The 17,887-nt window shown below is 37.7% G+C and overlaps 1 protein-coding gene across 1 annotated transcript in view; it reads left to right on the top strand.

Moving 5' to 3' along the window:
- LOC150081497 (uncharacterized) overlaps positions 1-17,887 on the top strand; it is a 337,043-nt gene that overhangs the window by 138,648 nt on the left and 180,508 nt on the right. Inside the window, exon 7 of the mRNA XM_090380224.1 lies at positions 15,340-15,410. Within this exon, the coding sequence (XP_090236350.1) occupies positions 15,340-15,410 (71 nt within the window). The remainder of the gene's footprint in view (positions 1-15,339; positions 15,411-17,887) is intronic.

Below are 17,887 nucleotides of genomic sequence, written 5' to 3'. Positions count from 1 at the left end.
ACGATCAAAAGCCTTTGAGATGTCAAGAGCAACTACTTGTGTTTCACCGAACCTTTCCATTGAATTAGTCCATAAATGGGTAACATAAGCCAGAATATCACCAGTGGATCGATACTGACGGAATCAGTACTGGCGATCGTTGATCAGATGGAAGGTTTCTAGGTAGTTTAAGAGTTGGCGGTTAATTGATTTCTCCATTACTTTAGAAAGAGTAGAAGTAATTGCAATGGGACGATAATTGGATGGGAGGGATTTGTCACCCTTTTTAGGAACTGGCTGGATATGAGCAAATTTCCAAGCAGAAGGAAAAACACCTTTGGAATAAGAAAGTGAAAAAAGGCGGCAAAGAATAGGAGTAAGTTCAGGAGCACAGGTTTTGAGAACAAGTGGAGAAATACCATCAGGACCTGGAGCTTTTTAGCATCAAGATTCATCAAAATTCTTCTGATATCCTTTTGACGGAAGACCACAGGAGGCATTGAATGGAGCGTGTTAGGAATGGTGGGAGGTGTTTTACCAAGATCATTAATACATGAGCTCAAAGAAAAATGGGATGCTAGCAGGTCAGCTTTATCCTTGGCTGAAGTGACAACAGAACCATCTGGTTTGGACAGAGGTGAGAGCAGAGATGGGCAAAAGTTGCGGCCAATAGCTTTGGCAAGAGACCAGAATGCTCGGCTACCATTAGGGCAAGAAGCAAGTTTTCTACTCTTAGCCTGTTCAAACTCTAGTTTGGACTGATTAATAACTGCTTTACAATTGTTGCGAGCTTTGATGTAGGCAGAAAATGAAACTGAAGAATTAGAAACAAGCCAATTACGATATGCAACGTTCTTCTCTTGGACAGCCTTAGCACATTTATTGGAAAACCAAGGTTTAGATAAAGGACGAGATTTTAAAGTGGAGTGTGGGATAAAGGATTCCATTCCTGCAAGAATAATTTCACTGACACGATCTGAGCAAACGTTGACATCAGAAGTTTTGAAACAGTAATCAGACCAAGGAAATGAAGAGAAGAAGTCCCGCAGGTCATCCCATTTTGCATTCTTGTAATGCCAAACAATACAAGGTTGGGAATAGGCATGAGATAAAGGTTCCATTGGAGAAGAGACAATCACCAAGTTGTGATCTGAAGTGCCTAAAGGACCTCTCACTTCAATCTTGTACTTAGAAGGGTTGTTTGTGAGAAAAAGATCAAGCGTATTGGCTGTATGATTGGGATTGTCTGGTATTCTTGTAGGTAAATGAACAATCTGTGCTAGGTCATTAGTAATTGTAAAAGCCTCAGCATCTCGACCAGCTGGGTCGGTGTGACTAGAAAACGGAAGCCAGCTGGAGTTGTGAACATTAAAATCACCAAGGAAAATTACCTCACTGTTAGGAAAGTTGGACTGGAGAAAGTCAAGTTGCAAAGAGAGGAAGTCAAAGAGCTCCAAGTGATTAGTGGAGTTGGGAGAACGGTAGAGACAACAGATGAATTTTACACAATGAGGTAGAGAGATTTTAAGCCAGAGAAGATCAAAGAGAGGAGATTCCAAATTGCCAAGTCTCTGACAGGGAATATCAGAACGGACATATGCACAAGTACCACCTTTGAGGTGAAAGGAATCATACAGCAAATAATTTGGACATCTGAGATGAGCAGTAGTTGAATCAACTGATAACTGAGATTCAGTCAGAAAAAGTACATGGGGTTTGGAAGACTGCAAGTGGAAATGGACATCGTTGAGATTAGAATTGAGACCACGTATATTTGTGAAATGAATTAGGAAGTCCTTGGGAGGTTTAGATCTTTTCGCAGATAAGCTTGCTCTATTATTTTGACAATTCATGGTGTATTCAATAGTAAGAAAAAGTGGGTGGGACATGCTGTATGAAGTAATGAAATTTTTGGATATGGCGTACATGTGGTAAGAATATACCCAGATCCTTGACATAACGTGGCCTTGACAATGCTCCCCGCACACACACTACTCGGACTCCCTCCAGTCACTATCTGGCAGAGTAGAGGTAGCAAGATTATACACTAGCTGATCCGGAAGCTTCCTAGAGAGTTACCAATAGGTTCAGTCCGGTGTACTAACTAGCGGCCGGCCTGCAAACACTGTTTTAGAGCTGTACCCTCGAAATGTAAGGAATATTGGATCTCGCCACGACATTCATCATAACCTCAAAAATCATCAATCATACTGCATGATGGAAGAGATAGGGAAGGGTTGGCCGGAACTTAGCTCTAGAGACTAAACATGGGTTCCACCACTTCAAGCCTCCAATAAGCAAAGTGGTGGTATTTCACCGGTTGATGAGTCATCTACCACCTAGTACTGCCTGGTAACATAGAGGGGCGGCGTTCCTCCATGTGGTGTGGGCGCCACACCTCGACCCCTGCTTACGTTGGTTCACACCTGGGTGGTCACCCACCATGTACTTGTGCATGGAGGTTATACCCAGGATTACTAACAGTCCCACCATCGTGAAGGTGCAAGCAGAGGATTTGGCTGTCATAGACCGTCCGGACTTCGCCGAAATTGAGTCCACTTTGACTTGAGTGTCACCCGAATATCAGTTCCATCAGCGTTTTAGACTCCCAGGTAGCAAGAACAGCTTGTCTGGCATATCTGAGAGAATGTCTGTGACAACCTCAAGGACCAACTTGATGCAGTTTTGTGAGTTTTTCTAAATTAGGTTCATTTTGAGTATGTTTATTAGCATTAGTTGAGGCATATGATGCAAGAAAGCAAGCTTATAGAGCATCAGCCAAAAAAAAACCCCTTCCCATTTAACCCTTCAGGTCACTCCAAATGTTTGTTTAGTTCAGCCTTAAATTTATTTAAGCTATCAACTTCCACAACAACAGATGGAAGTGTATTCCAGCAATCAACTACCTGCTGGCTAAAGGCAAACTTCCGCACATAAATTCTACAACTGTCTTTGTTCAGTTTGAATCTATGTCCCCTCAGGTTCTTAATCTGAGCAAGCAGAAATATCCCGTCGGCATTGAGCCTGCTCAAACCATTCAAGGCCTTATACACCTCGATCAGATCATTTTGCAGTTGCCTAGTCTCCAGATGCTGCAATTTGCAGAACTTAAACCATTCTTCGTAAGTGCACCCCCCCCCTGCCGACCAGGCTAGCCGGGTGGATAAAGTGCCTGTCTAGCAACCCAAAGGTCACGGGTTCGAATCCCACCTCGGGCTTGGATCAAAGTACTGCATAAACATTGGGAGGTGCATTATGGCCATAGAAGCCGATGCACCAACAACTACCAAAATAAAAAAAAGTAAGTGCACCCCTTTGTTCTGCTCACCAATCTTGTTACTCTTCTCTGTACTTGTTCTAGCAACCCTTCATCCTTCCTAAAATGAGGCCTCCAGACCTGTATACAGTACTCAAGGTGTTGCCTGACCATTGCCTTATACAAAGGGATAATCACCTCCTCTCTGCTTTCAAAATTCCTACATATCATTGACAAACCTCCATGACCTGCTCTGGCAACCCATCTGTACTGATCAGAGAACTTCATATCTGACTGCACAATTACCCCAGGCCTTTTTCATTCTCCACCTCCCTGAGTGTAAACCACGCAGTTGATACATTTCTTTTGGGTTACTGCTACCCATATGCAGTACTTTGCATTTGTCAATGTTAAACTTCAGTTGCCACTTCTCAGCCCATCTGCCTAACTTTTCTAGATCCTGTTGCAGTAGCATACTGTCTTTACTGTCATTGACAACCCTGCCAAAATTTGTATCATCTGCAAATTTGAACATTAAGCCTGAAGATGAACTATGATCGCCATTGAACTGCTAACAGGAGAGATTGCTTCTACAGGGATGGGATACACTTAAATAGAAAGGGTGCAAGAATATTTGCTGATGCTATCAAGGCAGTGTTAGGTGGGTCGGAAAACTGCTAGCTTGGGGGGAGACAAAGACCAATAGATTGACAGTAGCCACTGGCAGAGGTGAAAGAGATTCTTGCACTGCTTCTATTCGAATGAGCAGAAGCCTGAAAAACAAGATGCATGATATTTCAGAGACTGCTGGGAGCCATTGCGGTACAAGTAAACACATGGGTTGTGTTAGGGTAGCTAAGAATAGAAACAGGTGCAGGTATACTTGCGTGTACACCAATGCTAGGAGTTTAGTAAATAAATTTGATGAATTTTAGGTATTGCTCAAAACATCAAAGGCAGATATTGTTGGGATATCAGAGACGTGGTGTCACACAGATATAAGGGATGCAGAACTGCAATTTGGGGAGTACAACGTCTACAGGAAGGATAGACAGGATAGGAAGGGGGGAGGGGTTATGCTATTAGTTAAGAAACACATAAAAACCAAGGAAGTGAAGCCAGTCGACATCGCTGGACAGTGCAGTGTTGAGTCAGTTTGGTGTGACATAAGCATTGGGAGATCAAAACTGAGAGTAGGAGTGTGCTATAGGCTTAATGACTCTGATGAGTATAATAAGAAACTGTACAGGGAAATAGAGTGGGCCAGTAAATCAGAGAGTCCTATAATGGGGGATTTTAATTTCCCAGATATTGACTGGAATTTGTGGATTGGTCACTCACACACTAGCAAGGCTTTTGTGGATTTATTGGATGATTGTTTTCTACATCAGCATGTTCGGGAGGCAACTAGAGGGAGTAATACTCTTGATTTGATTATCAGCAGTGATTCTTCATGCATTAAGAATCTGCAGATAAATGAACCACTAGGTGGCAGTGATCACAGTGTGCTGAAGTGGGATTTACTCAAAGAGGTAACTACCATTAGGGGTAAAGGGAAGGGTTATTGCTTCCGTAAAGGCGACTACGATGGACTGAGACAGTATTTAAATTCTATACAGTGGGACCAACTGATGATGTTACCAACAGCAAATTCAAAATGGGAAGCATTCAAAGAACTTATCTTGCAAGCTACTAGGCTTTACATACCAACTAAGAAATATTATTCAAGGTTTAGGCCAAAATGGATGTCAGATGAACTAATGAGGCATATGGCAGGGAAGAAAAATGCATGAGATACTTACAAATTAACACATGACACAGAGGCAGCTCCGTAGCCAGGTGGGAAGGAGCAGCAGTGCGCAGCACACGCTTCTTGATTAGACCGGGGTTCGAGCCCGTCACCACCAAATACGGAGGATGCGGAAAGGTCAGGGAATGACCACCGCATATTCCCGGAGCAATATGGCCTTAGTTGCTAATGCTCCTAAAAACCAAATAACAACAACAACAACATGACACAGAAGCCTATGATAGATACAAGTTGATATGCAACCAAATTACAAAGGAGGTTAGGCAGGCGAAGGCAGATTACGAGAAATCCTTGGCAAGGGATGCAAAGAAAAACAGCAAAGAGTTCTTTACTTATGTAAACTCTAGAAGGAAGGGGATGAATCAGATTGGTCCACTTGATATTGATGGGTCAACTGTTGATGATCCTGTTCAGGTAGCTAACAAACTAAATGAATATTTTGCATCGACATTCACACATGAGGAGTTATTCAGCGAGGGGAATGCCAGAGGTGTATTCAACTCTAGCAGTAAGCTACAGAATCTTGAAATAACTGGGAATAAAGTGGAGGAGAAACTGTTGAAGATAAACACAAGAAAGGCACCCGGGGTGGATGGGATCTATCCAGTTATATTAAAGGAGGCAGCAAAGGAAGTAAGCAAACCCTTAGCCATAATTATGAGAGCTTCCTTGGACTCAGGGGAGGTACCCATAGACCTGAAATGTGCAAATATGACCCCAATTCACAAAGGAGGATCAAGGGCTGACACAAGTAATTATAGACCTGTGAGCTTAACTTCTGTTCCAGGAAAATTAATGGAGGCACTGGTTAAAGAAGCACTGCAGGATCATTTAGACAAGACTTCAGTTATAGCTCGGACACAGCATGGTTTTGTTAAGGGGAAGTCTTGCCTGACCAATTTGATTGGATACTATGATTCAGTCACAAAAGAACTGGATGCAGGGAATAGCTTTGATATTATATACTTGGATCTTAGAAAGGCTTTTGATACTGTTGCACATGGAAGACTGCTACACAAATTGGAGCAGTGTGACATTGGAGGCAAATTGCTGCTATGGATAAAAGGGTGGTTGAGGGGGAGAAGACAGAGAGTGGTAATCAATGGACACTGCTCATCGTGGACTAATGTTATTAGTGGAGTCCCTCGGGGCTCAGTGTTGGGTCCATTATTGTTTTCTGTATTTATAAATGATATTGATGATGGTATATCAAGCTTAATGTCCAAGTTTGCAGACGATACAAAGGTTGGCAGGGTTGTCAAGGACACTAATGACACTATGCTACTGCAACAGGATCTGGAAAGGTTGAGCAGATGGGCTGAGAGGTGGCAAATGAAGTTTAACATTGACAAATATAAAGTGCTACACATGGGAAACAGCAACCCCAGAGCAATGTATCAACTCTGTGGTACTACGCTGACAGTGGTAGAGAATGAAAGGGACTTGGGGGTGGTTGTGCAGGCAGATATGAAGTTCTCTGAGCAGTGCAGATGGGCTGCAAGAGTAGCTCATGGAGTATTGTCAATGATATACAGGAATTTTTCCAGCAGGGATAAGGAAGTGATTATTCCCTTGTATAAAGCAATGGTCAGGCCACACCTAGAGTACTGTATACAGGTCTGGAGGCCTCATTTCAAGAAGGATGTAGAGCTGCTGGAACGAGTACAGAGAAGGGCAACAAGATTAGTGAATGGAACAAAGGGATGCTCTTATGAAGAAAGGCTTAAGTTTTGCAAATTACAGCGTAATTTGCAAAACTTAAGGTGTATAAAGCCTTGAATGGTTTGAGCATGCTCAATGCTGATGGGATTCTACCTCTAGCTCAGAAAAATCACCTGAGAGGGCATAAATTCAAATTGAGGAAAGACAGATGTAGGATAGACATGCGGAAATTTGCCTTTAGCCAGGAGGTGGTTGGTTGGTGGAACAGACTTCCATCCCTTGTAGTGGAGGTTGATAGCCTAAATAAGTTTAAGGCTCAGCTGGACAGGTATTTTGAACGAACAGAGGGGTGAAGTGGAAGTGGGTTTTTTTTTTTTTTTTTTTCGGCTGATGCTGCATAAGCTTGCTTTCTTGCATCAAATGCCTCTACTAATGCTAATGCTAATGCTAACTGAAAGCTTTGGGAAAAAAATACTCTTTTTGCATAAGAAGAGTAGCAAAGGTTGGTATTACTTGTATTGTTTATTTTGCAGGGGCAGTATTGGAATATCAGAGGAAAAGGCAACTTTAATTGAAAAACATAAACAGAATCAATGAAATTGATTGGCATGTTTACATAATGTAGACATGTTTTTTAAATATTATATACAGTGGAGTTGTCTCGATAATCTGAACTAATTGGGATTGGGGGTAGTTCGGACTTTTGATTTGTTCAGATTTTCGAACTTATCAAAAATATTATTCTGGAGACTAAAAAAAAAAGGTTTTGTAAGTTCTGAAATAAAAGCACTAAGTTGTACTTACATACTTTTATTCATAGGCAACAAAACGAATGGAACTTTCAACCACAATAACATATCTATAGGCCATTAACGAAAATAATTACTTATTTTTTGCTGCATCATTTTTGAACTTTGTTTCTTTACTGCCCGATCTCTCTCTCTTTTCAGCAAAAGTAATTGAGAGTTGTATAGCAGCTGCAGGCAGAGTGAAAGTGATATTGCTTTCAAAGTGAAAGTTGTATTGTTTTTATTAAAAATCCTGGAAAGTAAAATGTTGAGGGAAGGGTATCCTCATGGGACAAGCAAATACACTGGTTGTGTTACAGTTCTTAAGAGGAAAAACACACCCATATACTTGCTTGTGTATCAGTGGTAGGAATATATTAAATAAATTTATGAATTTGAAGTACTGGTGAAATCATCAGATGCAGCCATTGTTGGTATATCAGAAACATGGTGCTACTCAGACATAACAGATGCAGAATTGAATATGGTGAGTGTAATATATACAGAAAGGAAGGGGGAGGTTGAGTTATGCATTTGGTTAAGAATCACTTAGAATCTAAGGTAGTGCACCCAGTTAATGCAGACGGCCAGTGCAGTGTTGAGGCAGTTTGGTATGATACTGGGAAAACAAAAATGGGAGTACAAGTATGTTATAGGCCAAATGACTGATGAGTACAATGAACTGTGATACAGACAAATAGAGTGGACAATAAATCATAATGTCTTTTAACTTTCCAGATATTGACTAGAACTTGTGAGTAGTTTGCTCACACCATAACAGAGCTTTCCTGAATATATTGGATGACAACTTTCTACACCTGGATGGTAGAGAGGCAACTAAATAAAGGAACAGTCTTGATCAGGTTATCAGCAGTTACTGCTCATACATTAAGAATCTCTGGATAAAGGAATCAATAGGTGGCAGTGATCATAATATATTGATCTGGGATCTACCTAAAGTTGTAACTACTGTCAAAAGTGAAGGGAAGGGATTTTTCTTTTTTTATAGAGCAACCAGAGTGGATATAGACGGTTCTTAAATTCCCTTCAGTGGAATAACTGATATTACCAGCTAAATTGGACCTAAATTGAACTTATGAGAACCAGATGAACTTATTAGACTAGTGGCTTAGAAAAAAAATGCATGGGATGATTATAAATTATCAGTGGGCACAGAAACATACAGTTTGTATAAACTAATGTTCTATCAATTCACTGAGGGGGGGTTAGATAAGCAAAAGCAGATTATGAGAAGTACTTCACTTAGACAAGTAGCAAAGAATCCTTTGTTTATCTTATCACTAGAAGGAAAGGGATGAACCACATTGGTATAATAGATATGAATGTCATGATTATTTATGATTTTGTCAGATTGCTGACAAACTGATTATGTATTTTGCATCTACCTTCACATGTGAAGAAGTCTTTAGAGATGGGAATACTATATACCATGTTATATATGGAAGACAAATGATTTCATATTAACTGAAAGGAAAGTGGAAGAGAAACTGTTGAAGCTAAAAGTGAGATCTACATAAAAATATAACTGCCGTCAATGGTAAAGTGTAGGATTTTGATTTTGTAGGGGTGACTAGAGTAACTAAATAAAGCACCTGGGACTGATGGAATCTATTCACTTAAATCAAGCAGCAAGAGGGAGATAAGAAAACCTTTTGCCATAATTATGAAATCAGCCTTGGACTCAGGGATTAAGTAGTAGCCTTGAAAGCAGAAATTATGAAAGCAGCCTTCAGTTCACTTCTGCAAATTGGCTCCTCCGTAGCCAGACGGGCAGGAGCAGCAGTGCGCAGTACACGCTTCTTGATTAGACCAGGGTTCTAACCCGTGACCACCAAATACGGAAAGGTCAGGAAATGACCACCGCATATCGCTGGAGCAATATGGCTTTAGTTGCTAATGCTCCTAAAAACCAAAAAACAAACGACTTCTGCAAATTGAAGCCCTTGGAACTTATGCACCTGTAAGATGCCTAGTTTCCAAGGGCCTCAATTTGCAGAACTGAAGTCTTTCATGGTAAGAGTACCCTTTTGTTAACTTTTCTAATCTTGTTGCTCTTCTCTGCACTTGTTCCAACAGATCCACATCATTCTTAAAATGAGGTTTCCATACCAGCATGTAGTATTCAAGATGCAGCATAAATCATCACCCTCTTGTCCCAGCTGGCAAAATACCTGTATATCAATGACAGAAACCCATAAGTTCTTTGAGCATTGCAGAGATGCTGCTAGGACAGCTCATGGAGTTCTATCAGTGATATACCAGAATTTTGCCAGTAGGGACAAGAGGGCATAATTCCTTTGGTATAAGGCAATGTTTAGGCTGTGTCTTGAGTACTGCATACTAGTCTGGAAGCCTCATTTTTAGTATAATGTGGATCTGTTGTCCTGCAGAGAAGAGCAACAAGATTAGTCAAGGGCACAAAAGGGTACGCTTACCATAAAAGACTCCAGTTCTGCAAATTGAAGCCCTTGGAAACAGGCTTAAAATGGAGTAAACTAAATGCTTATGATATCTACTCTTTCTTTGACAACACACATAGGGATAAAATTTAATTTGAAAAGGATGGCTGTAGGATAGATGTTTAAAAATTTGCTTTCACTCAGCAAGTGATTGAATGTTGCAAAAAACTTTCATCTGTTGTTGTGGAAAAGGTAGTTTGAATAAGTTTAAGGAAGAATTAAACAAATTATTAGAATTATGGGGTTGGATAGGTTTTTTTTTTTTCTTTCTGAATGATGCTGTATAAACCTGCTGCATCATTTACTAATACTAACTGTTCAGTCTATGATAGCTGTTGATTGTGCAGAATCATGCAGTAGTTTAGCAACTTCTTCACAGTCTTTAGAAAGTTAAAAAACTGGTGCCTTAGAAAGCACCAGTCATACACCCTTGCAGATGATGGGGCATCTTTCCCATATTGTGCACTTGGAATGGCAAATTTTGATGCCACCTTGTATTAATTCTAATTCACAAACATGGAAGGCACAGCTATGTATCAGTCATTATGAGCAATGATCCCACCATCTGCCATGAAGAATGTTTTGTTATTCAAAAAAAAAGTTCCAGTTAAACTTGAACTAACCTTATGCATCTTACAAGGATGGGTTTTTTTTATTTAAGAATTCCATGAGATCAGAATTTTACATTATGCTTTTTTTTTTTTTTTCAATATAGTCACAGTTTATTCTCTTTCCTTCTTTTTTTTTTTATAGGCATTATTCATTGTTTCTTTTTCAGTAATTAGTGAAATTTTAAATTCCTTTTGTCATATGTTCTGTTGTCCTGGATTAGTTTTTATATCTTTCATAGACTTATTGAAGCACTTCACTCTAATACTATCAAATGCTAAAAATGAAAAAATATGCATTTCTAAATCTTGCACAGGGAACTAAATCAGATGGACGATTAAACATATTCCAAGTATTTCATGCTTGTAGTGTGTTTAATCCTGTAGTAGGCATTCCTGTACTACTTACATTATTAATAGTAAAACTTTAAAATATCTATATAAATATAAATATGGTAGAATTATATCACTCTGAATTTAAGCACACCTGCAGTATGGTATTCACATTTGATCAGCCTCATTAATTGTTTGTTAATTGTAAAAGTATAACCATAAAAAATTCTTTACAGTTACATGCTATGTATAGAGTGTTCTTGCACACATTCCTACATTGATTTTCCATAAAGCTCTGATTACGACTTTGCTTTCACCCAGTTCACATTGCTGAGCATTAAGAACACTGTTATGGTGATTATTTTGGTTTCAGTTAAAATTTTGCTTTTTGTAAAAAGAATTTTCATATTATTGGATTTTGAAAGATATTAAACCGTGTATTGTTTATGTCAAACCTTTTTTGTGTATTAAATTTATCATTAGTGAATTAGATACAGTATGCATTGTTAAACCTCCTGCACTGAGTTGATCTTTGTTAAGAATTGTGGTCACCGAGCAGCGATCTTACGTTGTAACAGGCTCCTCAGTGAAGATAGGATATTAGAGCTGGAAAAGGAATTAGAAAATGTGAATTGGAATATCATCGGTTTGGCTGAAACAAGAAGAAGAAATGAATCACTTATAAGTTTATCAAGTGGAAATCTGCTGTACACTAATGGAAACAATGAAAGGAGCAAAGGTGGAGTTGACTTTCTGGTTCATAAAGATATAAAAAACAACATTTTGGAATTCAAAAGTACATCACCAAGGGTGTCAAGACTACTCAGAATTTCTAAGCAGTACAAGCTAAAGGTTAATGATTTATGCACCTACATCGAGCCATGATGATGAAGAGGATGAAGAAATGTACACTGAAATTGAGAGTCTTCTAGATGAGCAGAAAACCCACTACACTATCATTATGGGAGACTTCAATGCTATGCTAAGGTTGGAAAGAGACAAAACAGTGCAGAAAGGGGAACCATAGTAAATTTTGGAATTGGTGAAAGAAATGAAAGAGGTGAAATACTTGTGGAATTTGCAGAATCTTGAGGAATGTCAGTGATGAATACTTTTTTCAAGAAAAGGGTGAACAGAAAGTGGACATGGAAGAGCGCAAATGGAATAACAACTAATAAAATCGACTTCATCCTCACTAATAGGAGATAAATCGTGAATGATGTTACCATCCTGAACAAGGTAAATGTTGGAAGTGGTCACAGAATGGTAAGCTGTACATGATATAGATGTAAGAAAAGAGAGGAAAAAACTTACAAGAGTAAATAATACAAAGGTCTTTGAGATAACAGAGGAGGAGAAAAAGCAGTATGTACTGGAACTTAAGAACAAGTTTGAGCTTCTGCAGACTGCTCAGGACCAAAATATCGTCGAGGAATATTACAACTTTCTGAAAGTGATAAAGCCCAAGAAACCTATAGGTAAAAAGAAATTCAAAGAAAAAAAAATTAGTCAAGAAACACTTGTCATGATGAACCGAAGATGACAAATGAAGAGCAAGATAAACACTAACAAGGATAAAATTGAGTATACTGAGTTATGCAAAGCCATTAGAAAGAGACTCAGAGAGGACATAAGAAGATTTAACACAAGAAAAGTAGAACAAGCATTAAAGGAAAACAAAGGAGTTAAATCAGTAGCCATGAAGAGGAATACAGAAAGACAAATGATACAGAAACTAAAGAATAGTAACAGTGTACTTATAAATAGCGAGAAGGCATAATTCAAATAGCAGAAGTATAATTCTCTACTATAGAGAATTATACAAGGAGCAAGGGAATGATGCCAGCAATGGGGAAGAAGGATCACAAATTAATAACACATACGACATACCCGATATCCTTTCTGATGGGATAGAATATGCATTAAAGAAAATGAAGAATCAGAAAGCCCTGGGAAAGATAAAGTTACTGTAGAATTGTTAAAATTGGGAGGAAGAGACACAACACAGAAACTGGCAAGACTCTTCACAAAATGCATTAGAAAAAGGGGTGATGCCTAAGGAGTGAAATAATGCAATCATAGTTTTGCTGCATAAGAAAAGAGATAAATCAGAAATTGGAAATTATAGACCAATTAGCTTGTTATCTCACATCTATAAGTTGTTCACAAGGGTCATTACTAACAGATTAGAAAGGATACTTGATGAGAATCAACTGAAAGAGCAAGCTGGCTTTAGGACAGGATTCTCAAATATGGATCACCTTCACGTAATATCACAACTAATCGAGAAAGCAAATGAATATAAAACCCCATTATGCCTGGAATTTGTGGATTATGAAAAGGCATTTGACTCCATACAGCATAAGGTAATGTTTCGGGCACTGGAAAGTCAAGGCATAGATACCCCATATATTATGATTTTGAAGAAAATATATGAGAATGCTACCTCCTTTATTAGACTAGAGAAACACAGTAGCAAATTTAAAATTGAGAAAGCAGTTCGACAAGGAGACACAATATTTCTGAAGTTGTTTACTGCTGCCCTTGAGGAAGCTTTCAGAAGATTAGACTGGTCACAGAAAGGAGTCAATGTGAATGGAGAGTACTTAAACCATTTACGATTTGCAGATGACATTGTGATCATAAGCCATGATCCCAAAGAATTAGAGGAAAATCTTAATCAGCTATTTAGAGTTAGTAAGGATTTCGTACTAAAGATGAATATGGCTAAAACAAAAGTAATGATAAACAAGTATGCCACTGAAAGGGATATAATCATTGAAGGAACAGTAATTGAAAAGGTGGATTCATATACTTATCTGGGACAAGTCATTAGCTGTAATAATGATAAATGGCTGGAAGTCAAGAGAAGATTAAATTTTGGATGGATAGCATTCAGGAAATATAGTTACATACTGAAGAGCAATATCCCAATTTGTCTGAAATGTAAAATAATGAACCAATGTATACTCCCCACCATGACTTATGGAAGTGAAACTTGGGCACTCACCAAAAGAATAGAAGAGAAGTTGAGAACTACACAGCGAAGAATGGAACAAATTATATTGGGAATCAGACTGTTAGATAAAAAGAGAAACATGGATTAGGCAGCAAACTCAAGTAAAGGACATTCTTATCAAAACTAAAGAACTAAAATAGTCTTGGGCAGGACACATACCTCAAAGACATGATGACAGATGGACTAAGAAAATAACAGAATTGTACCCAAGAGGAGCTAGAAGAAAACCTATAACACAGTGACGGAAATGGACAGATGCAATTCACAAGTTCATGGGTAGTAAATGGATGGCCATTGCACAAAACAGAAGTAGCTGGAGAGGCCTTCTTTCTGCAGTGGATTGAAAATGGTTGATGATGATGATGAAGAATTGTGGTATGATAGAATATTATATTATTAATGGTGAAATAAAACATAATTCAAGTTTAAATTATAAAGTTTACCAATAAAGCTCTGCTAAGAAACCATAGGAAGTAATCAGCTCCTTAGTACTTAAGGAATTAGTCACAACCTCATACTGGGTAGTGCAAAAGCATCATTTTAATATATAGTAAATTCACAAGGAACTCAAAGAAAGTTTGCAACAGACAGCATCATTATTATAACATTCATATTGTGAAACCCTTCATAACAAGTTGTCTGGCCATGCACTTTCGAATAGATAAGCATCTACAATAGAGAAGACTATTGTTATTTATTCTCAGTTTTGAGTACCACTACCCAGATGCACCATTTTGGAATTATTGTTCTTCATCAGTGAGTGGATATGCACTCAGGGTGTATTGAATAGACAACCTATAAGTGAAATATTTTCATATTATGAGAGATGCCAAAAGGTGCAGGAAATCAACTAAAGCATTATGACCTTTAAGCCTTTTTACTGTGAGAAGTTACTAACATATTGAGCAGTGAAAAGCATCATTTTAATACACATTTGGGAATTTATTGCTTATTAAAGTGATGCTTTTTCACTGCATAATATGGGTTAGTAAATTTTTGCAATAAGAAGTTTTAAGGGAATAAACTGCTTTAGGAATTAGTCACATTAATTCTCTTTAAAAATACAAAATGATATTTCCAAACTTTGGGTCATAATTTTTAATATAATACTATAATAATGTAAGGCATTATTAGCATAATGGTATAAGGAGAATAACTCCAAAGATGTTTTTTTTATGATTTAAAGTTATATAAATTTCATGTTTTATCAAATGTCAACCAAGGGACTGTTTTTTGTTTACTCTACACCTCTCTGGAAGTGAAAGATATAAACTTCCTTATTTTATTTATTTATTTTTATTTTTTTTTCTGGCACTGTGAAACTTTAATATTATTAATTTTGTTTTTTATTTAAAAAAAGCAATTCTGAAAAGGGAACTTCTTTTCCCTATATTTTATTTCCAGCACCGTTGGGAAAACGAGGATGGAAGATGATGTATGCTACACTGAGAGATCTGGTGTTATATTTGCACAAGGTACTAACTTTAAATATATTCTTATTCTGCATAAACTTTAATATAAACTGACTGAAATATATCTTATAATATGCTATTCAAAGGACACATTGGCACAGGTTATAAATATGATAAAGACATACTTGAATACGTATGAAATCATTAATAATTATTGTTCTAACAAACAAAATAATTGTCCTTTGCCATAACAATATCAATATTTAATAATAGTTTTCTATATGAGTTGCAAGTTTCCATTATAAAAATCGAAAGATTTGCCATTTTTTTTTATTTGTGCTGCCATGTGTGGAATGATCATGGATGAATTCTCTGTCAGCTTGTTAAACATTGCAATGGTAATAGTATACAAATTACTTCAAATCACTTCAAACCCTACAAGTCCAGAAAATGGCCAATAAGTATAGTTACCTATACACTAGTGAAAAAATTACAAACAGCAACCTCTTTACTAGTTAAATTACTCCTTTACACAATATAATAGCGTAGCTTAATTTAATTTATTATGCTACTCACCTTTTTATAATCTGCATTGATGTTGGAATAAAATGGATGATAATTTTAAATTTAAGTTAGCGTGAATAAGTTAGGATTTAAAAACAGAATTAAAATGTGTGCGAAGAAGTAGAAGTGCACGTCTTCGTCCTTGGTTGTCAATGTTGAAATTTGAAACAATTGAAGTTATATGGTTGGAAACTGAAGGCCAATAGCCATAACAAGTGGCTTTTGTTTTACATGTCTTCAGTTGGCAATGGTAGAATGAGAGTGAATGCGTGTATTTAAGAAGATTAAGTTCCCGTGATGCTCCTGGATACACATGGGAATCTCAGGTGCATGAGATTCCAGACCGGTGCTATGTTATAGGGTAGTTTGGAATTTAATACTAGGGCTTCATATTGGAAAATTTTAAAACTGGATTTTAATTTGATAATAGGAATGGCTGAATCTACTAAGGGGGTGTGGTTGTGGGATTGAACATGTGTAGTAGTATCAAATTAAAATCCGGTTTTAAAATTTCCAATATGAAGCCCTAGTTATAGAATGGTTTTGCCGCCATTCCACTCTCCAAGTATTAAATTCCAAACTACCCTATAACATAGCAGCGGCCTGAAATCTCATGCACCTGAGATTCCCACGTGTATCCAAGTGCATCACGGGAACTTAGTCTTCTTAAATACACGCGTTCACTCTCATTCTATCATTGCCAACTGAAGACGTGTAAAACAAAGGCCACTTGTTATGGCTATTTGCCTTCAGTTTCCAACCATATAACTTCAATTGTTTCAAATTTCAACATTGACAACCAAGGACGAAGATGTGCACTTCTACTTCCTTGCACACATTTTAATTCTGTTTTTAAATCCTAACTTATTCATGCTAACTTAAATTTAAAATTATCATCCATTTTATTCCAACGTCAATGCAGATTATAAAAAGATGAGTAGCATAATAAATTAAATTAAGCTATGCTATTATATTGTGTCAGTTATAAATGGTACTTTAAGAGATCTACAATTTTCGAATTACTCCTTTACCAATTGGACACAGGAGAAATGTATGTTAGTTTTACTGTTAGCTATATGCCAAGGAAGCCGTCACATTTATGCTGCACCAGCCAAAAAAAAAAAAAAAAGTTTAAAAAATAAAATAACCTACCTATATAATTCCTTCCTCGTGTAGTTCCCCTTCATTCAATCTCCCCCTCTCCAGTAATTCACAACTCTCTGCCTTAAACAAAACTTCCTATAATCTCTTCCACCATAATTCGAATTTATGGCCTTAGTTCTGGAATCATTTAAGACAATGAAAATTTGCCGTTATTCATTTTACCTTCTTTTCTCAAAGTCTTATTACCTCATTTAGGTCCACTCTAAGTGAATATGCCATTTCTGGAATAACATCTCATCGTGGACAGCACTGTGGGGAGAGAAAAGTGGTGGATGAACATAGCCATCGACATCTGTCTCGCATTGTTTCAGCCAACCAGAGCACGACATTGTCACAAATCACTGCCGACTTCAACGAGGGAAGTGCCAAAAACGTCTCCATCAGGTGATCATTAGCTGCAGTAGGTTATGGAAGCCTCAACTCTACACCTCAACTGGGCAAAAGAACATCGGAACTGGACCTTGGATGATTGGAGATGGGTCTCCTGGTCCGATGAGTCCCGGACTGGAGATGTGAAAATGTAACCCCAATTCACAAAGGGGGATCGAAGGGTGACACGAGTAATTACAGACCAGTTTAATGGAGTCACTGGTTAAAGATGCATTGCAGGATCATCTAGACAAGACTGCAGCAATAATTTAGACACAGCATGGGTTTGTTAAGGGAAAGTCTTGTCTGACAAATTTGATAGGATATTATGATGTGGTTACAAAGGAACTGGATGCAAAAAATAATTTTGATATCATATATTTGGATTTCAGGAAAGCTTTTGACACTGTTGCACATGGAAGACTATTGTACAAATTGGAGCA

The sequence above is a fragment of the Mastigoproctus giganteus genome, chromosome 8 (assembly GCF_048544385.1).
Source record: "Mastigoproctus giganteus isolate SK-2022 chromosome 8, ASM4854438v1, whole genome shotgun sequence".
Classification (NCBI taxonomy): Eukaryota; Metazoa; Arthropoda; class Arachnida; order Uropygi; family Thelyphonidae; genus Mastigoproctus; species Mastigoproctus giganteus.
The sequence above is the reverse complement of the archived record's forward strand: the minus strand, read 5'-3'. Positions and strand labels throughout refer to the sequence as shown.